Here is a 22500-nt window from a genome sequence, read left to right as displayed (position 1 = left end):
CAGACCTGGGCCACGTCTGTGCCAGACCCAGCTGCTCTGTGCCCAGCTGACTGTGCCTGTGTGTCCAGTAGATGGCAGCACCTCGGATATCTCGGCCTCGGTTGCCCAGGCGATGCCCATCCAGGCGCGTAACTACCACAAGAGCATCTCGGAGAACAAGGAGATCGTCAAGCTGGTGTCTGTGCTCAGCACCTCAATCAACTCCACCAAGAAGGTCAGTGGGTTAGGCCTCACGTCTGGAGGCACAGCGCTCGCTCTCTCTCTCTCTCTCTCTCTCTCTCTCTCTCTCTCTCTCTCTCTCTCTGTCTATCTCTCTCTCTCTCTCTCTCTGGCCTGCTGTCTCGGCGATGGCTGACAGGCTGTCTGGGGCTACATACTCTGTGACATTATAGAATACACTCACATGGGCTGCAGCTCTCAGAAGAGTATAAGACAAAGTATCTAGAATCAATCATGAGAGTTTTTAAATAACATGTTGCAAAGTTGTTAGAGACTAAGTAGGGATATAAGTATAACAGAACTATGATGGTACACCGTATAATTATATTAATTACAGGCAGTTTTATTTGGATTAGAATGTATGATTAGATTAAATATTGCCATGTGCTCAGGAGAATGACTAATAGCCACTAATTCATTGCACAGTAAATGTGTAACGTACATTACAATTTGTTTTGTTTGTTTTAAGAACAGAAAAATACAGCATAGGTTAAATGCTTACAGGCTCTGTTTGTTCTACAAACATGTTATCTAATAGACACCTATATTTCTAGACATGAGGTTAATAGGCTAATATTACATCATTGTTTGTATATATTGTAATGTAATTTCAAAGGATATTATGCACTGGTGAGATCATTCTGCTACTCTTAAAGACTGCTGTGTTTATGTTTATGATGTCTGCTAAGTTTTACAAGACATGTCATGAGCAAAATTAACAGTGAATGTCTGTGTCTCAAACGTGCACACTTCAAATACTTAGTTTAAGTATATAGTGCAGATATTGGGATAATACTAACCATCGAAAAGTGGTAAGTTTTCAGTGAGTGCACACTAGCAGTGTACTGATGGAAGTATGTGGTTTGAGACACAGCCAATGTCATGGCCAAGGATTTTCTGTTTTGGATATATACGTTTGACCAATCACGGTCTAGGTGGGTCAATTCAGGCATCAGTCTCAAAGGGTCTTTAGGGGGAAAGAACCAATCCTGAGCACCTGGGGGTGGGACAATTCTTAATCAAGACACAAACAAGCTAGCTTACAGTACGTGTTAGCGCAGCAGCCTATGACAGGTGAACAGGGTGTGGAGAGGGGGTGGGCCCTGATAGATCCCAATTCCAGAAATGAGAAAGAAGGTATGAAGTCATGTTTAAACCTGTTTCAATGAGGGCTTAATTAAAGGGCATGAGGGCATTTTTCAGTGTAGTTTAGAGGAGCAGAGAAGTGATTTAGGGGTGGTATAAACTGGAGACTGTATTTAATGAGCATGTTTTGATTCTATATCCACTCCACATTATTTGTGTTCTTGTATTTTCATGATTTCATTCATCTTGCTGTTTCTGTGAGGAGAAAAAACACAAACAGTTTTTCAAGTCACTTTTGCTTAAAAGTATTTGGTAGATAGATATGAGTTGCTTTGGTAAGGATGTGTTTGGAATATGAAGAGACAACGGTGTTCAGAAAAAGGTCATACTGTGACAGTGACAGATGACACTTTTTTTGTGACTTTTTTGCCTTTTTTTCTCTAAGAAAAGTCAGCATCAAATCATGTCTTCAGAGAAATGGACTGTTTCAAAGGGACACATTCAGAGTCTATCTGTGTGTGTGTGTGTGTGTGTGTGTGTGTGTGTGTGTGTGTGTGTGTGTGTGTGTGTGTGTGTGTGTGTGTGTGTGTGTGTGTGTGTGTGTGTGTGTGTGCGCATGTGTGGGTGGGCGGGTGGGTTGGTGTGAATCACCACAGTGATAAACAGCCCTGACTGTAAGCCAGTCACTGAAACTACACAGACGTGTCATTTCCCAGACTGGAACACTAAGGAGAGATTGCAGTCATCTACCAAAAAGAACAATAATGGATTTATATTCAATTCTGCAGACGGTGAATTACCAGTAACACAGTGGCCTTCAATTACTTGTACAGTATGTGTCAACTGTGGGCCTTACTTTGTAGGTTTTATTTCTTTTTCAGTATTTGTTTCTAAGAATATGATGGAGAAGTGCCCTGTTGCCTGTGTCTACTAAGTTTTGGACTTTTGCTCTTTGGAAAGTCACTGCAAGCAACACATCCAGCACCCCACCTGGTCCGCAGCAGAGGATCAAGGGATGGGAATGTCTAGGACCATCGTTGTTACAGTAATGAGCTTTGGGCCCCCAGACACACTCAGGAGTGCCACCACTGCACTTTCTCTGGCCAGTCCAGACCAGACCGGTCACTGCGTCCCTGGGGAGTCTGATGACTCAGCAGACACTGGCTGGACTGTGGCGCAGTACCACCTCCTAAAGGTTTCCTTGACAACTCTCTCTGAGACTTCATTATATTCTCCCTAGCAGTCGGATCGGATTTTACATGGTAAATCACTCTTGCAGTATATACCTGCAGTCATAATGCTGTTGAGTCCCTGGTCCTCCTAGTTTTAGGAGTCATAAGAGGAAGCGTTCATAGCGACGTCGCTTTTTGATCCTTCGATGTCGGCTCTTCCTATCATTGTGAAGCAGAATTCACCAAGCGTTGGATCGTTCACCCACTAATAGGGAACGTGAGCTGGGTTTAGACCGTCGTGAGACAGGTTAGTTTTACCCTACTGATGATGTGTTGTTGCAATGGTAATCCTGCTCAGTACGAGAGGAACCGCAGGAAAAAAAGCGGACTCACTTTTGTAAAAGTTTTCCAGAGCACTCAAGGAGACTCCTCTCAAGGAGAAAATGTCACTGTATTCAGAGCATCTAACAAACAAAGCTGGAAGGTAAAATCAACTTCACATGAGACATTGATTCATAAGGCTCATGAGGAAGTGGACAGTCAGACCATCTGGTCATCAGATTGGATATCCGTCTTGCTGCCCAGCTAAGGCCGCAGATAAGCCACAACAGTTTGGGGATTCACAAACTCATCCCTTTGGTCTGGCAGACCACACTTAACTCATCCATCATGATTCCTCTGGGACGAATGGACACAGCTCTCTATCTGGCCACTTGGTTCAGCTTTGTGCAAATAATTATTCTCTTTCCGTTTAGAAGACTGGGCTTCTCGTGCATGTGTTAGAATGTAGTTTATTTTTAAATATACACAGGAGAGATGTTAACTTCCTTGTGTTATAGGTAGGGGATTTCACGTGGCGGCCAATCTACAACCAAGCCTGTTTAGGGTCAAAACCAGAATCACTAACAAATCACAAATCACTAACAAAAACAGAACAGAACAGAGCATTTCACTGGGGTTATCAAGCAGGCACCTTCCTTCATAGGTGTTTCATTGGCCCACGACACCTCCAGAAGGCTCAACAGTGGTGCCTGGCGTCCCAGACTCACCCCCCTCCACACTCATGATGGGTCCTCAACCAATAAATACCGACAACGAACCAAACCAGACCAGACAACACGAAATCACCAACAGAGCAGCCTCTGTGTGCAACAAATAGGTTTCACCAGTAGTACATATTATGTTTTCCTTGTGTTCATTGGACCCGAGTGAAATGCTCTTGAGTACACTGACACCTAGGGATGCTTACGTTTTAAAACAGCATTATGCCACAATTCTGGTTTTAATATCATCTTCAAATTCATTTTTAAGTAGTTAGCTCACTAGTTTAAGCCCGAAAACTCTTACTTACTGTATTGCTTTTCATTGAATGTCATGAGATGAGGTGAATGCTCTTAAGTGCTCTGACAGCTTAACCTACTTCCTCAGCTAAACTAATGATCTCTTGTTCAATCGGGACACTATTTTCTCCTTCCATGTCTGTTCAGGTCACACAGTTTGGGTCTCTGGGGTTTGTTGTGTCCACAGGAGGTGTTGAATGCGCTGGAGCGTTTTGGCCGCTACCACCACATCTGGAGGAGAGACCGGGGGGAGACCATTCGCAAGTTCAGCCAGGGAACACCGCTGCTGTCTGAGTTTGAGTCGCAGATCCTCTACTACCGGGATCTGGAGCAGGAGATCAATGCTGAGCCCGAGTTCATCACTGTCGGGGCTCTCGCTCTCTACACAGGTACGCTCTCACCCTCCACACAGGTACTCTCTCACCTCCACACAGGTACGCTCTCACCTCCACACAGTACTCTCTCACCTCCACACAGGTACGCTCTCACTTCCACAAAGGTACGCTCTCACCTTCACACAGGTACCCTCTCACCTCCACACAGGTACCCTCTCACTTCCACACAGGTACGCTCTCACCTTCACACAGGTACTCTCTCACCTCCACACAGGTACGCTCTCACTTCCACACAGGTACGTCTCTCACCTCCACACAGGTACGCTCTCACCTTCACACAGGTACTCTCTCACCTCCACACAGGTTACGCACTCACCTCCACACAGGTACTCTCTCACCTCCACACAGGTTACGCACTCACCTCCACACAGGTACGCAGTTAACAGGGCTTTTGCACAGTTGAGTAGTTAATCCCCATTGGGGCCATTACACAGGTACAGTGCAAAGGCATGCTCCCGCCCTCTACATAGGTGAGCAGTTAGAGATCACCGTCGAGACTCTCGCAGGTCTACCATAGGGTACGCCACACACACTAACTGATACTAGGACAGACTCAATAATGGAGCATGACTGCCTTATTTTGGAAGGGTTAATCATTTGTTTTTGTGTTGAATCTTTGGCTGGGACATCATGTTGTGTATTCTGTTCCACCAAACTGAAGATCCAGAAGCTTTTTCTCTGGTGGCTCCGTTTTTGGCTGGCTGTTGCTCTGAGCCTGTTTTAGACCTCCTGTCACAGTCTTTCAGATGTCTGGAGGATGAAAAGATGGGGTAGGAGGGATTTTAATCAGAAGACTAACAGCTCTCCTCTCTTCTCATCACCAGTGTCCTCATTAGCATACATGCTGCAAGATTTCTAAATGAAATGTCCCACTTGGGCCACAGTAGGTGTGAAATGGAAAACCGGTGGGGGGCATGGAGTGCTACTGCATCCATAATTATTGTTGGATCTTGACTCTGTTTCGCGTGTGTCCCCAGCTGACCTGAAGATGGCACTCACGGCCGAGACCAAGAGCTGGATGGTGGACTACGGACACCACTGCAACCGCAAGTACCGGACGGAGATGGAGCAGATCTTCACTTTCGTGGAGGAGGCTGGGAAGAAGCTCAACCGGCAGATCAAGGACCTGGACGACATTCGCATTGCCATGGCGTCACTGAAGGAGATGAGGGAACATCAGATCTCCATTGATTTTCAAGTCGGGCCCATCGAGGCAAGACGCTCCAAGCACTGTCCTCTGTCCTTCTCCCGGAGGATGCTCAGGCGTTCTAGTGCATAGTACATTGTACATAGTCTAGTGCAGTATGTGAAGACTAATGCATGAATACAAAATCACAAAGCAATAAACACAATAATTTGTTGTTATAATCCTCCAAAACAGCCTTTATCCAAATATGATCATATATGAAACTTCTGTTTGAAAGTTCTATTAGTGTTTCCCAAAGCCAAATAGTTCCAGCCTAGACTCTTGAAACCAGTCACACTGCATTTGTGGCTTGACCAAACCCCCCTGTCCTCTCATATGATGCTTTCCCAGCCTCTGCCCTCTCTGATAGGATTCTTATGCAATGCTCTACAAGTGTGAGCTGCTTCAAGAGCCAAGCACAAATGGGAAAAGTTGCCTAATTGTTGCCCCAATGTCCAAATAGTTCCCAGATCATTTCAGCCTTGCTGTTGTCATACCAGTGACAGTGTCTAGCTTCGTATTTAACTTCTCTTTTCCAACTCCTCCCCCTCTATCAACTCCTCCCCTTGACCCCTGACCTCTGTCCTCTGCCGACCCCTTGATAGGAGTCATATGCCATGCTGCACAAGTACGACCTGCTGGTGGCCAAGGAGGAGGTGGAGAAAGTGGACACGCTGCGCTACAGCTGGGAGAAGCTGATGGCCCGCGGCACCGAGGTCCAGAACCAGCTGGGGGCGCTGCAGCCCAACTTCAGGGGCGAGCTCATCAGCAATGTGCGCACCTTCGTCCAGGACTGCGCCCACTTCTACCAGGACTATGACAAGGTGACCACAGCTCTGGAACAGGCAGTTGCATGTTTTTCCCTTAAAGGCGCTGTCCTTAATTCTTAGTAGAATTTATTTGTCACATTCAGCCAATTAATTTAATTCTCAGATGGTTCAATTTGAACCATTGAAAAAAAAAGAAAAAAAAAATCAACGGTGGCTCTTTATAAATGTGAATCAGACATAGGGGCTCGGACTGAGCCATAAACTATTCCAGCACATTATTTCAGAAACATGGAGAGGAGAGGTACAATTTAATTGGCTGTTGAGCTCAAATATCAGAATCACTGACTGTGCCTTTAGGTTGGGTCCTGTGTAAGGCAGGGGTTCTCAGTTTGTTTGGTTCCAAGGACCCCTTTTGGGGAAGGAAATTTTCAGAGGACCCCCTCATAACCATAACAATTAAACATGTATTCTCTGAAACTGTGGCCGGGTCCATTATCCTGTGTTTTCTGGCAGGTGTGTAACTTGGTCTTTTGTCAATTTGGGATTTTACATAGCTTGCCAACGTAGACTGACTCAATCATTTCTACACACTCATCAGCTAGCTAGTTGACAAATAAGCAGCAGTAGGGGTGATTCTTCATGACCTGAGTGAAGTTTAATGTTAAATGTCAATGTTGGTCGATATTATTTTTTAAAATGATAAACCTCAACTTTTATCATTTAAAGCTAATTATTTTGCGGACCCCTTGACTATGGGTTGCAGACCTCACTTTAAGAACCACTGGTGTAAGGTCTACAAGCACTGTATGCACAAATCATAATCAATCTTCGATCCTAATCAATATAAGTGCTTTTAAAAGTATGTATTTCATCTCTATGTATTTCAAAAGTTGTAACTACGCTGTACTACATTGTTACACAACTAGTGCATATAAGTGTGGGCCTTAATGAAAATGCAGCTGTCTCTGCTCTGCCTGACTAAAGAGGTTTCTCCCCTGCTGTTCACAGGATGGGCCTATGGTAGTTGGACTAGCTCCTCAAGATGCAAGTGATCGGCTCATCATGTTCCAGGTATTATGGGATCCAATATAAATGTGATTATATGATATACGAATCCAATCCAATCCAGATGGCTGTTGTCTCACTGGTTAAAATATGGATGTATTCCAGGGTCTTACAGAAATATAGACATCATACTTGCCCTGGCATTTCATTTTTTTCTTTCACATTTTCATTTTGTTCTTGTTGCTTTTTCTCCCAGAACCGCTTTGATAACCTCTACCGGAAGTACATCACCTATACGGGAGGAGAGGAGCTCTTTGGGCTTCCTGTTACCCAGCATCCTCAGCTGCTGGAGATCAGGAAGCAGCTGACCCTCCTCCAGAAGCTCTATGGACTCTACAACAATGTCATCGACACAGTGAACAGCTACTACGACATCCTGTGGGCAGACATCCACATCGAGAGGATCAACAACGAGCTGCTGGACTTTCAGTCTCGGTGAATAAAGGGCAGAGGAAGAGCAATCATTTAAGTTGTATTTACAGTCCTACTGTGTGTGTGTGTGTGTGTGTGTGTTTGTTTGAGAGAGAGAGAGAGAGAGAGAGAGAGAGAGAGATGCACACTTATTGCATACAATATGCACTGAAATTAAGTCTGCAAAGCCCCCTCAAGGTCCCTTAAAGCCCCCTTAAAGACATAGTTCTGCCATTTCAATGAAACAAAAACACAACAACTGAACCACTTTGGTCCTCCACAGCTGCCGTAAGCTTCCCCGGGCCCTGAAGGAGTGGCAAGCCTTCCTGGACCTGAAGAAGACCATTGACGAATTCAGCGAGTGCTGCCCTTTACTGGAGCTGATGACCAACAAGGCCATGATGCCTCGCCACTGGCGCCGCATCACCGAGCTGACAGGCCACGGCTTCGAGGTGGAGGCCGACACCTTCAAGCTCCGCAACATCATGGAGGCGCCACTCCTCAAGTATAAGGAGGAGATTGAGGTACGGCCACAAACAGAGGGTCCTGTCTGAAAGCTCTGTTAAAACAGCAACGCTAAAATATTCAGCAGATATGTCAGGATGGGCACAGAGTGTTCCTTAAGAGCTTCACCCACAAAATATCTGGAGCCGCTGTGGTTTCCTGGGGGTCGCTAAGTGTAAAATGGGAAATCTTCACGATTAAATATTTAAACATAAATATTTGATGAACATCTTGATGAACACTTTGGGGATGTCAAGTGTGTTGGATGGCGCCTGTGGTCTTGGTGGTGCTGCTCCTTCTGTTTTGGTCAGATACCTTGCCTGCGGTAACCTTCCTGATGTTTGTTTTGTGTTGTGTTGTGTTGTGTTTGTATTTATGGTGTGTTTGCATTGTATGTGTGTTGTGTTGTCCTGTATTTATGTTTGTGTTTGTGTTGTGTTTGTTTTGTGTGGTGTTTGTGTGGTGTTTGTGTTGTTGTGTTGTGTTGTTGTGTCTGTGTTTGTGTTTGTGTTTGTGTTTGTATGGTGGTTCATGTTTATGTTTATGTTTGTGTTGTGTTGTGTTGTGCTGTGTCTGCGCTGTGTCTGTGTCTGTGTTTGTTGTGTCTGTGTGGTTCCTCAATGCTGTTGTCTGTCGATGGGCCTCCTCCTCCCAGGACATTTGCATCAGTGCAGTGAAGGAGCGCGATATTGAACAGAAGCTGAAGCAGGTGATTGCCGAGTGGGACAACAAGACGTTCACCTTCGCCAACTTTAAGACCCGCGGGGAGCTGCTGCTGCGGGGAGACAGCACCTCGGAGATCATCACCAACATGGAGGACAGCCTCATGGTGCTTGGGTCGCTCATGAGCAACAGGTACGTCTCAAACACACCAAAACACACCAGAACACACACACACACACACACACTAACAATAATTAAAAACTGTCAAACTGTCAAAGTAACAACTGCCAAAGAGCAGTCTCTATAGTTGCCTCAACCTGTGCCAGGATATTTTGACAATGTTTGATAGATTGCCAAAATGCAAATGAACAGTCCTGTGTGAGAAATGAGCAGAATGCTTGAGAGTTTGACTACACTGCAAATACAATCTCTTTCCCCCTTCATTTCCCAGAAAGCAAATAGCGGATGATGCGGTTCATTTGTTCTCCAGTCAATGTTGTTCTCCTTCCATGTTAACACTGCATATCACACCACTGTTGATTTTCACACACACACACACACACAGGTACAACACCCCCTTCAAAGGCCAGATTCAGAAGTGGGTGCAGAACCTCTCCAACACCACCGACATCATAGAGAACTGGATGACTGTGCAGAACCTCTGGATATATTTGGAGGCTGTGTTTGTGGGCGGCGACATTGCTAAGCAGCTGCCAAAAGTAAGTGTTAATAGACACATACAGTGTAGCATTGATTGTGCTGTGAAGTCCATTTAAGATGGAGTTAAAAAATGGAAAATAAAACAGATAAACCCCACCAAAACCATAGCCTCATTGGCAGGGGTAATTAATAGGAATGAGCTGCTGTGTGCAGGAGGCCAAGCGTTTCTCCAACATCGATAAGTCCTGGGTGAAGATCATGACGCGAGCCCATGAGATGCCCAACGTGGTGCAGTCCTGTGTGGGGGACGAGACCATGGGGCAGCTGCTGCCTCACCTGCTGGAACAGCTGGAGATCTGCCAGAAGTCCCTCACCGGGTCAGTCACACACACACAAAACACACACATTCATGTGTGTCTACATGCACACGCGCGCACACACACATGCACACACGCACGCACACACACACACACACACACACATCACACATCACACACGGCTCCTCACGAATCACACACACACTGCTCTCCACGGGGTCTGTCACCTTCACGACATACACACACATACACACACACACACACAAACGGCTCTAATCATTAATCACATAAAGTGACATAACACAGTTTCTCATGGGGTCAGTCCTACACTCACACAATAGAGATTCCTCACACATAAACTCTCATAGCACTCACAGTTCATCACCAGAAAATGTACACACTCTCACAAGAGATAAACTTCCTCTCTGAGTCAGTTATGTACTCACTGGGTATGTGTGCAAAAGCTCTTAAAGATAATCTGAAAAGAATTAATGTACAATATGAGTTTGGCCAGTTTCATCTTCATACACCCCTTTGAGCGTATTGTGTGTGTATGTGTGTGTGTGTGTGTGTGTGTGTGTGTGTGTGTGTGTGTTTGCAGCTATCTGGAGAAGAAGCGTCTGCTGTTCCCGCGCTTCTTCTTTGTATCGGACCCCGCCCTGCTGGAGATCCTGGGCCAGGCGTCGGACTCCCACACCATCCAGGCCCACCTGCTCAACATCTTCGACAACATCAAGTCTGTGCGCTTCCATGACAAGGTGCGTAGTGTCCTGCCTCCCCTGGCCAATTCTTACCTCACTGTCTCTCCATTTCAGCAGTCATGTCTCTCCTGACTGTGTTTGATTTGAATGGTTCACACATGTGAACTCTTCTTCAGGTGAAACAAACACTTAAAATTTAAAAAAATCCTAAACTCTAAATCCTAAATTCCCCTTAGCAAAGGTTTTTGTTTTGAAATTATGTTCAATTCATTTCAATGGTATATGGACACACAGAAACTGACTGATGAATGCTCTCTCTGATTGGTGTGTTTCCTCGCTGACTGATGAATGCTCTCTCTGATTGGTCTATTTCCTCACTGACTGATGAATGCTCTGATTGGTCTATTTCCTCTCTGAATGATGAATACTCTCTCTGATTGGTCTATTTCCTCTCTGACTGATGCATGCTCTCTCTGATTGGTCTGTGTCCCCAGATGTATGACCGGATCCTGGCCATCTCATCCAGAGAGGGGGAGACGGTGGAGCTGGACCGGCCTGTGACGGCCGAGGGAAACGTGGAGGTGTGGCTCAACGCTCTGCTGAAGGAGTCGCAGCGCTCGCTACACCTGGTCATCCACCAGGCGGCGCTAGCCATCCAGGAGAGCGGATTCCAGCTCATCGACTTCCTGGACTCATACCCAGCACAGGTACCTTTCGACTGCAGCCCTGCCCCGCAAACGTTCCGTCCAGGAGGCATGATATCAAGGCGAGCAGTGGTGTCTCATATATTGGAGTCGGTCAGTCAGTACTATGTGGTCTCCATGTTAGGTTGGTCTGCTGGGGATCCAGATGATTTGGACCAGGGATGCAGAGGAGGCCCTGACCAATGCCCGCTACGACCGCAAGATCATGCCGAAGACCAATCAATCCTTCCTGGAGCTGCTCAACACCCTGATCGACATGACCACCAGAGACCTGGGGCCGGTTGAGCGCACCAAGTACGAGACCCTCATTACCATCCACGTGCACCAGAGGGACATCTTTGATGACCTGGTGAGTGGAGAGAGAGAGGAACGGTTGTATGAATCCCAGAGGTGGACCCGCTGGTAAAAATAATGAAGTGCACAGGCAGAGGGAACACATGGCAGGACTTGTAATTTAAGTAAAGTCAGGCAATGAGCAAAGAGCTTGTGCATGAACTAAAGCTATCACATGGTGTATTGGAACTGACCCCTCAATGTATTGTGGATGTTTCTCATGGTGTTGGATTAGGATATAGATGTTGCCATCCACTAGCTCTAATATTCAGTGGACATCCACTAGCGATAATATTCAGTGGCCATCCACTAGCTCTAATATTCAGTGGATCTCGTGATAGGACATGTTTTTGGAAATTGACTCTGATCTGCAAATGGCTTGAGAGTTTGAACTTCATTCGTTTTTTAGCAGTTGTGAAAGATTTGCTCTTAGCTTTTCTGTGTCGTCAGTGCAATACCTAAATAGCTGAGTCATTTTAGTGAATTCCTTAACTACAGTTGTCCTCTGCTATGTTTTACATTGGAAATATCTTCTCATAATATTTAGCCTGACGTAGTCATACTCAATTCTAGTCAGAATATGAGTCTGATACTGCTCCGTTGGGACATAATTATGTGGCGTGTTTCAACCGATACGGGGGGGAATGCCTCTGCACTCAATTGGATAGACCTAACCAATCAGAGCAACAAAATAGCTTACCGTGAGGTGTAGGAAGAAAACACACAAACCATCCTTCTTCTCCACAAATGCCTTACATTGTTTTCTGGTCTTTTGTAAAAGTTGCCGTCAATAACTCCTAGCCTACAACACTCATTAGCGAAATCTAAGAGATAGGTAGTAGGGTAGGCTATTAGAAAAAAACTGATAGCCTGTACCCCCTCCGTTTTTAAAAATAATTCTGTTGAACACTGATATGCTACAAACATGTTAAACAGCTGGGAAAGGCTGTCATAAAATCCCTCGAACAGGTGGTCAATCAGAGATTTCAAACTAAGCGAGGGAACATGTCGCGAATGCAACAGCTGTTTTTCCCTTGATGAAAGTGAAACCACCAGTTTTCCCACATCTCAACTTTGGCCAAAGTTTTCATATAAATAATAATCGTTTTCAGTGATAAAACCTCATTAAATAATATGAATTTTCCATATGGGGTCTTAAAAGCCATGTATCCTTCTAGCCACAGCGTTTTTGTTTCAAACATAAGCCTAATCTAAGCGTGCTCAGATGACGCGATAGACCAGGCGCTGTTGCTCACCTGTCCATCATCGTAAAGCCCGATTTGATTGGTCCGCCCGATCTAGGGCGAGCATACTTGCTCCACAATGGAGTTCGGAATGGCTCCCAGGCTACATAATATTGACAAATTCCACACATTCCAAAATTACAGCTTTTGTTGCTGTTGAGAGAAAGAGTGAAAGTAAGCAATGAGCCGCTCAAGTCTGTAGGTTCCAGAGATTTTAGAACAGCTAAGGGGTGTTGTTAGGCACAACGTGCAGTGGAGCGCGTAAAACCCCCCTTAGCTGTCCTAAACTCACTGGAACCTACGGACTCGAGTGTTTTATTGCTTTTCTAAAACGGTTGCCACATATACCTGGCAAGATTCCATTAAGTAAAGGCACAGCAAAGAGAAATTTAACGATTTATTCATAGATAATCATTCTTCTGCCAAGAAATGTGTTTCAGAATGGTTGCCAAGCAACATCGAGACACAGCAACTCTTAACTTTTGTATCAATTTGTAGTAGTGCTGTAATATAGAACTAAATACGGTCAACGTGAGGGGTTGTGCTGCAATTTACAACGGTATCGAACATGATTCACCCTATCATCTTCAATGACCAGAACAGGCTTTTCTGTTCAGTGTTGTTTGGCTGTCAGTAGTACACAACAGCGTCCAGAAGTAGCACTTGCACTTTGGGCAGACATCCATTTAGCAAATGACTGTGAAACAAATGAGTGCTACAGTATTGCTGGAACATGAATCAATGCAGTAATAGACTTTCCCTCTGGTTTACACCAGCCCAGCATTTCAATGAGGAGTGCAAACAGAGGCCCCAAGGGCGCCTGGCACAAATTAGTAGCGATTGCTTTGGCTCTGACTCATGCTGTGTGCGTAGAAACTTTTTTTTTTAATGTTTTCAGTCTCTGAACCTCTTGAGATTATTAAATTTACTTGAGATTCTTGGAGTGGTGCTTTAAGTCGCCCCTTCCTAAAGACTGGCTTTTTTGTTTCCTGTTCTCTCTATAGTATACATATTTATGATTAAGTCTCAGTGCTCCAGTAGTGGGGTTTTCATTCAACTTGTTCCCATATTTCCAGCACATTCATAAACATCTGTGTGTATTCACATACACTGGGTTATGCAAATGCAAACTAAAAATGGACATTCTCCTAATCATGGGAGGAGTTGGGAACAGCTGCTGTGGGATCAAAATCTAAAACCTAATCCATCGCATTATATACCTTAAGCAAAGTAGACTTAATCTGGAATCACATTCTAGAATTAATCTAGAATAGACTTCCATTCAAGTTTTCTCATTCATATGGTCAACATGTGCATTAAAAAGTTGAATGGACAGCCTGCTATTAATAGTCCTAGGTCAATTTCAAGGTTGCAAATTGCAAATACCAGTAGGTACAAATTCAAGTGTTTCCATTCAAGATTTCTCATTGGTATGGTCAACATGTGAAAAGTTGAATGGAAAGCCAGATAGTAGTAGTCCTACGTCATTGCACTGCCCTTCCAGACACCCCCAGTCATAACACAGCAGGACTGCTAATCTGTGGCTAGGTGTTAGTATGAGTACAGCCTCCTCCAACCATGTCTCTGTCTGGTGATCTCTCTCAGGGTTGTCTGCATCAAGAGCGTGACACACACACACACACACACACACACACACACACACACACACTCTCATCCAATCGTGCCTTTGTGTGGTGGTCTCTCTCCCGCAATGTTGGCTTCAAATCAAGAGTGCACAAACACACACACACACACACACACACACACACACACACACACACACACACACACACACACACACACACACACACACTCTCCCATCCAATCGTGCCTTTGTGTGGTGGTCTCTCTCCTGCAATGTTGGCTTCAAATCAAGAGTGCACAAACACACAAACACACGCACACACACACACACAAACATGTACACAAACTCATCCAACTGTGGTGGTCTCCCCCACAGTGTCGGCTGCACATCAAGAGTGCGACGGACTTTGAATGGCTGAAACAGTGCCGCTTCTACTTCAGCGAGGACGGCGATAAGATGCTCATCAACATCACCGACGTCAGCTTTGTCTACCAGAACGAGTTCCTCGGCTGCACTGACAGGCTGGTCATCACACCGCTAACGGACAGGTGTGCAGACAGCCGCAGTCATATTGTCATGTACACATTAACATGCACACACACACTCAGACACTCAGACAAGTCTACATACACTCAGACACACACACACACACACACACACACCTACACAGACACAGATACACACACACCTTATGCTTATTCATGAGCTGTGTGTGTGTGTGTGTGTGTGTGTGTGTGTGTGTGTTGTGTGTGTTTGTGTGTGTGTGTGGTGTGTTTGTGTGTGGTGTTGTGTGTGTGTGTGTGTGTGTGTGTGTGTGTGTGTGTGTGTGTGTGTGGTGTGTTTGTGTGTGGTGTGGTGTGTTTGTGTGTGGTGTGTGTGTGTGTGTGTGTGTGTGTGTGTGTGTGTGGTGTGTGTGTGGTGTGTGTGTGTGTGGTGTGTGTGTATCTCCAGGTGCTACATCACCCTGGCCCAGGCGCTGGGTATGAGTATGGGAGGAGCCCCTGCTGGCCCGGCGGGTACAGGGAAGACGGAGACCACCAAGGACATGGGCCGCTGCCTGGGCAAGTACGTAGTGGTCTTCAACTGCTCCGACCAGATGGACTTCAGAGGCCTGGGCAGAATCTTCAAAGGTGAGCCTCTCACTCACATCACTGGCTGGCAGCCAGTATAGCCTTTCCCTCTCCATGCTAATCACCTTAGCTAATCACCTCAGCAGACTCTTGTAAGGGGTGTTTCTACTTGAGAAACCTTATGAGTCCCTGTTGCTTTGGATAAAAGCATTGGCTAGAATAATCCCAATGACTTATTTTATTTTGACTATAGGTGAATGGGTCAGGTTGAAGAAATCACACTGTTATCACACTGTTGTTTATTCGCCATTTGTATGTGGATATTGTACAGTTTTACTAGCTTGTCAACATGGATAGAATCGAGAGAGGTTGTGTCCTCAGTGGATGCTGATGAGTAGTTTAACTCACTGGTGGATATCATCTCATCCTCAGTGGATGCTGATGAGTAGTTGAACTCACCGGTGGATATCTTCTCATCCTCAGTGGATGCTGATGAGTAGTTAAACTCACCGGTGGATATCTTCTCATCCTCAGTGGATGCTGATGAGTAGTTAAACTCACCGGTGGATATCTTCTCATCCTACAAAAACATCAGCTGAAAGAATAAAGATGCAAATGTCCCTCTGGTGTCCTGTCTCTCAGGTTTGGCCCAGTCGGGTTCCTGGGGCTGTTTTGACGAGTTCAACCGCATCGACCTGCCAGTGCTTTCTGTGGCCGCGCAGCAGATCGCCATCGTGCTCACCTGCAAGAAGGAGCGCCGCAGAAACTTCCTGTTCACCGACGGCGACAACGTGGAGATGAACCCAGAGTTTGGCATCTTCCTCACCATGGTGAGCGCCGTCCTCTTCCTTTCTATTTACACAAATAAAATTCATGATGCGACTTATCAAATGCAAATGTTATAATTTATTTGTACGCTAATTATTATACTTGCGGATAAACTCACCTCTTTTAGCAATCACAGTCACTTGTTCTGAATGCAGTTGGTCCTCTACAGAGAGTTATTCTAAAAAGCACAAGCCTCAGGCCTCTTTATGCAAAGCAGGCTAAATGTGTTTCAGTCAGTCGTTTTCCACTAAGCAGTGTGAATCATTACTGATAGAGTGTGACTGCGGTAGAAGTCACTTTGGGTAAAAGTGTCTGCTAACTGACTACATTTACAATTGAATGCAAGGACAGCTATTGCCATTGGGAATAAATGACAGCTTGCTGATAGGAGTAGTAACAGGTATATCATCACAACACAGAGCCAGGTGTTTAATTCTGGGTGGGATACCTCATCTACCTACTATGTGCTAGAACAGAATCTTTCTCCATCATAAGAACTGATGACTCAGTGTGCAGAACTTCACTAAATATTTATTATGTTATTAATCATTAATAATATTTATTATGACAAGTTCTCCTCTCTCTCGGTTGTGGTTGACTGTAGAACCCAGGTTACGCGGGACGCCAGGAACTCCCCGAGAACCTGAAGATCAACTTCCGCTCGGTGGCCATGATGGTTCCGGACCGGCAGATCATTATTCGAGTGAAACTGGCCAGCTGTGGGTTCATCGACAACATTGAGCTGGCCCGCAAGTTCTTCACCCTCTACAAGCTGTGTGAGGAGCAGCTCTCCAAACAGGTGCCCTCACACACATACCCACACCCACACCCACACACACACACACATGCTCTCTCATGTTGTCAAGTGCACTCACACAGGAACACACACATATGCAGGGCTCGACATTAATGGTTGCTTGGTTGCCCTTGACTACCAAATTGTTGCAACCAGTGGCAACCAGATTTGGTCGGCTTTGGCAACCAACACCTACAGTAATGCCTGGTTTCCAAGCTGGCAAACACTTTCAACCACTTATAAAAGTTAACATTGAGCTTTGACATATGCATCCTTACACTCTTGTAATGTCAGGTGCTCTCACTCATACACACACACACACACACACACATGCTCTCTCATGTTGTCAAGTGCACTCACACAAGAACACACACATATGCATCATTACACCCTTGTAATGTTGGGTGCACTCACTCATACACACACACGCGACGCGACGTAAAGATACGACGCATACATACTTGCACTATGCACCCTGCCACCTGCATACACACACACACACACACACACACACAAACACACACGCTTTATGAGCAGAGGCTCTGTGTGGAGAGCTCAGTTTCAGAAATGAAACATGCTTCTGCTGTCTCCAGGGAGATGGAGGGGTCTCTGAAGCCTGCTCTGAAATAGATTTTGTAAATATATTTTTATTTCTGTGTGTGTGTGTGTGTGTGTATATGTGTGTGTGTGTGTGTGTGTGCTGTTCATACACAGGTCCATTATGACTTTGGCCTGAGGAACATCCTGTCTGTCCTGCGGACCCTTGGGGCAGCCAAGCGAGCCAATCCTAACGACACGGAGTCCACCATTGTGATGCGAGTCCTGAGGGACATGAACCTGTCCAAGCTGGTGAGTCCAGTGGACCGTACCGGACTGCTCCCCGTCACCCTGACCCTCCCTTCACGTCTACTCGCTGAAGCAGGGGACGGCTCGGTCATTGTTCAGTTTAAAGAACACTAGGTGGCCATTTAGGGTGCAATGTCACCATGTGCTCTGTGTGTCTGTGTGTGTGTCTGTGTGTGTTAGCCTTGTGTCCACTGTGACAGTGATCGGAAAGTCACCGAGTGTTTTGTGTGTCTATGTTTCTTTTAAAGCTTCGATCCCTTGAGTGCTACGGTGTGCGTGCTTTGTGTGTGTGTGTGTGTGTGTGTGAGTGTGTGTGGTGTGTGTGTGTGTGTGTGTGTGTGTGTGTGTCTGTGTGTGTGTGTGTGTGTAGGTATGTTTGTGTGGCGGTGGGTGGTTGGGTATGGGTGTGTAATTAATGATTGATGAGCTCATAATTGGACGTATCAATTCCAATGTCATCCAATTTCTTTGCGTGCATGACAGGGCTAGATTTAGTTGCAAGGTTACTGAGTGTGAGTGTGAGTGTCTGTGTGTGTCTGTGTATGTATGTGTGTGTGTGTGTGTCTGTGTGTGTATGTATGTATGTGTGTGTGTGTGTGTGTGTGTGAATGATAGTCCCTCAGCATCCATGTGTTATTTTGTTTTATCTGTCTGGCTGTGTGTGTGAGATGGATGATTGCTGTGTCATTGCCTCTGATGCCCCATTGTGCGTGTCTATGTTTTTGTGGCAGATTGATGAGGACGAGCCTCTGTTCTTGAGCCTGATAGAGGACCTGTTCCCTGGGATTCAGCTGGATAAAGCAGGCTACCCAGACTTGGAGGCAGCCATTGATAAACAGGTTCGAACTGGCTAGAAATAAATCCTACAATGTTGTAAGCTCTAAAACCGGGATGTCAAAGTCAAATACATTAGAAGGCCAAAAAAACAAATTTGCTACAAGCCGAGGGCCGGATTGGTTCAATGTTTATTAAAACATATTAAAATGACTGCACGTAACTTATTGAACCAAGACGTGTACTTTATTTTATTTAATGATTAAATGAATAATGACTGTGACTGAAGTGCGGGCAAAGTTTGCACAGAAATGTACGATTTTTCCCATCCTCACCGACCTTGTCATAAAACTTGTTTAAATGATCATACGATGCCTCCTTGCTGCTTTGTCATCTACATCAGCCTTTCTCAAACTTCTTTGACCTGAGGCTCAGTCAAGGCATACTTTGGGGTCATAGAGCCCACCTACATGAACCCATGAACCCCTCCTCCCACCCCCCATCAAATTATCATAATGATATCACAATTATTATCATTTTTATACTATATTGCTATACATGCACTTCAAAACAGTCAATGTTTAAAGTGCTAAGATTGTTCACAAAAGTTTGTGAAAACATGCACATCAGAGTACTGCTTTACTAATGTAAAATATAATTAGGCCTACAATAGTTTCATTGTTTTTGCATTGTTGCATGATGCTTGCATGAGAAATACTTCTCAAAACAACAGCAGTTATATGGGTGCCGTTGTTTTGGGATGTTTCCCTCATGCAAGCATCATACACTGATAGAATATTTGTATGCTATTTAATTACATTTAATTTGAATGCCTGAATGTAAGGATTCAGGAAACACAATACCAGCTTTTGTGAATGGCAAATGGCAGATCAGATAATGCGTAAATCACTGATCTGGAGATCTTTAACTAAGACTAATTAATAGCTTTTGGCTGACTTTAATACTTAATGCCAAACAGTGTTTTATATAGTCTGTGCTCTGTTTTTTATGGAAGTTGCATAAATCCACGTCGTTCTATTAAATGTCGTTTCATAATTAAATAGCCTTCCAATAGGTTGAAGCTTAGCTTTGCTACCAATGTGCACACGCATGCATTGAATAAACGCTCATACCACGACTTAATTCTATGCCTCTATGTTTGATGACACCAAACAAGTATTTCCTACTAATTGCAGAAATGTTTGTTTTCTTTTTCTGTCCGCGGCTCCTTGATCAATTGCGCAGCAAATTATCAGACGATGACCCGGGAATAATTTCACTCTGCAGACCATTGTCCACATTGCGGACCTTGCCCATAGTTTGACAAATGGTGACCTGCATGCTGCCATATTAAGGCCTTTTTACGGTGTTTTTTAGCTGGGTTTTCACGTGGAAGGCTCTGTAGAAATCTGGCACCCTATTCAACGAAGTTAAACTGAAAGAGCGTGCTGTTCACAGACACCAGAATGAACGAGTTCACAGTAACGTTCATCAGGCAATAGTAATACAGTACGTTCAGTTCACGTTCGCTCAAAATATGAACGAGTTCATGAACTTTCGTTCAATGAACGCGTTCAGGCACAACACTGGGTAGGGGGGTAGCTGAAAGTTGACATCTGCCCTGACTGAATACTGATGGATAATGAAGCCGAGGCCCACTTGCGGCGCCGCAGTGAGTTCGTGGGCTACCGTTGCATTGTGGGAAATTGAGTATTGGTGCGTGCAAAACAGCAGCCGGCGGCTGCGGCCTGGTTCTAATACTAATCAAATATCATCCCGGGGGCCGTAGATAATTCATTCGGGGGCCGGATCCGGCCCGCGGGCCTTGACTTTGACATGTCTGCTCTAGAAGAATGTTGGGACACTTGATGAAATTGTTATCTCAACAATCCGCACAGTGGGACAGGAAGTTATTCTTTATTTAGGCCATGGACCTGCTCTGGTATGCTGAGGAGTTCTCTAAGAAGCTAAGAGTGACCAATCTACAGTAGAGAGCTAAATTCAGTCCATTAACTAGAACCCCTTTACTGGGGACCATTTGAAGTGTCTGTATCTTGTCTAAGTACGTGGTTTAGCACTAGTCTTTCCTACAGGTGGCTGAAGCTGGTCTGGTGACTTACTCCTGGTGTGTTGGTCTTTCCTACAGGTGGCTGAGGCTGGTCTTATCAGTCATCCTCCGTGGAAGTTGAAGGTGATCCAGCTGTTTGAGACCCAGTTGGTCCGACACGGGATGATGGCATTAGGACCCAGTGGAGCCGGAAAGACCACCTGCATCCACACCCTAATGAGGGCCATGAGTGGTTAGTCACAATGAAATTATTACCCCTCTCATTACCCCTGCCGTCCAATCCCAGAGCTCCTCTCGTTATTACCTCTGTCCAATCCCAGAGCTTCTCTCGTTATCACCTCTGTCCAATCCCAGAGCTCATTAGCAAGTCTATTCAGTCCCAGAACGCAGCTCATTAACAACTCTGTCCCATTCCAGAGCTTATGCCATTAGCACTGCTGTCCAATGTCAAAACGGTCAATTATAAAGTCATTTTAGATAATAACATGGTCCATATTGTTTAATCTTGTCTTTGATGTTTTGTGGTTGTGTGTGTAGTGCTTTTGATGATGATGATGATCTGTGTGTGTGTGTTTGTGTGTGCGTGTGTGTGTGTGTGTGTGTATATATGTGTGTGTGTGTGTATATGTGTGTGTGTGTGTGTATATGTGTGTGTGTTTGTGTCTGTGTGTGTGTGTGTGTATATGTGTAACTGCAGACTGTGGCCAGCCCCACAGAGAGATGCGGATGAACCCCAAAGCGATCACTGCTCCTCAGATGTTTGGCCGATTGGACGTGGCCACCAATGACTGGACAGACGGCATCTTCTCCACACTGTGGAGGAAAACACTGAGAGCTAAAAAAGGTCTGTGTGTGTGTGTGTGTGTGTGTGTGTGTGTGTGTGTGTGTGTGTGTGTGTGTGTGTGTGTGTGTGCGTGTGCGTGTGCGTGTGTGTGTGCGTGTGCGTGTCGTGTGTGTAATGATGATGATGATGACCTAGATGGGATTTTATTCATTGTTTCAATTCTCAATTTCACCACATACTGTACAGTTAAAGCGAAACTCTCACCAAAATGCAACCTAGGGTATTTTTGTTTTCGGGTTTTTTTTGTTGAATGGGAGTGCTAGTGGGGGAGCGCTATTTTTAAAACACTAAAAAGGCTGTTTTTAGTCAACTCTGTGTACGCAAACAATGTTCTCAATGCTCGAGTTCATGTGTAGAGACCCTGGTAATACTTCGAGCAATGTTCCATGTTGTGTCGAGCCTTCTTGGTGTTTTAAAAATAGTGATTTTGATGTGATCATAGTAGTGCCTCTAGCACTCTCACTCTCACACACACACACACACACACACACACACACTGCATGCTAGCCTACCCTTTAGCCACTACACTAGTACTGCCCCATGTTTGTAGTTTTTGCATCCACCTGCACACAGTCAGAAGTGTTTCCATCACCTTTCTGCTCTCCTCAGGTGAAAACATCTGGATCGTCCTGGATGGTCCCGTGGACGCCATCTGGATCGAGAACCTGAACTCGGTTCTGGACGACAACAGGACACTGACACTTGCCAACGGTGACAGGATCCCCATGGCAACCAACTGCAAGATTGTGTTTGAGCCCCACAACATCGACAATGCGTCCCCTGCCACTGTCTCCCGAAACGGCATGGTGTTCATGAGCTCTTCAGTGCTCAGCTGGGACCCTATACTGGAGGTCAGGGCCACTTCTGTGTCTGTGGGTCTGTGTTGTTGTTCCTTCAGGGCGGGCTGAAGCATTGCTCA

The 22500-nt window shown here is 45.3% G+C and overlaps 1 protein-coding gene across 1 annotated transcript in view; it reads left to right on the top strand.

Annotated features, from left to right (window-relative positions):
* The window catches only part of dnah5 (dynein, axonemal, heavy chain 5), a 126530-nt gene that overhangs the window by 28600 nt on the left and 75430 nt on the right, over positions 1 to 22500 (top strand). Inside the window, 22 exon segments of the mRNA XM_048260674.1 lie at positions 72 to 214; positions 4005 to 4206; positions 5190 to 5425; positions 6004 to 6222; positions 7177 to 7239; positions 7430 to 7668; positions 7928 to 8168; positions 8804 to 9003; positions 9377 to 9530; positions 9685 to 9848; positions 10390 to 10546; positions 10984 to 11196; positions 11318 to 11542; positions 14731 to 14903; positions 15307 to 15485; positions 16068 to 16255; positions 16858 to 17052; positions 17764 to 17898; positions 18627 to 18734; positions 20816 to 20969; positions 21435 to 21581; positions 22191 to 22432. Coding sequence (XP_048116631.1) covers positions 72 to 214; positions 4005 to 4206; positions 5190 to 5425; positions 6004 to 6222; positions 7177 to 7239; positions 7430 to 7668; positions 7928 to 8168; positions 8804 to 9003; positions 9377 to 9530; positions 9685 to 9848; positions 10390 to 10546; positions 10984 to 11196; positions 11318 to 11542; positions 14731 to 14903; positions 15307 to 15485; positions 16068 to 16255; positions 16858 to 17052; positions 17764 to 17898; positions 18627 to 18734; positions 20816 to 20969; positions 21435 to 21581; positions 22191 to 22432 — 3977 coding nt within the window.

The sequence above is a fragment of the Alosa alosa genome, chromosome 13, assembly GCF_017589495.1.
Source record: "Alosa alosa isolate M-15738 ecotype Scorff River chromosome 13, AALO_Geno_1.1, whole genome shotgun sequence".
NCBI classification, from domain to species: Eukaryota; Metazoa; Chordata; class Actinopteri; order Clupeiformes; family Clupeidae; genus Alosa; species Alosa alosa.
This window is presented reverse-complemented; position numbering and strand designations above follow the sequence as displayed.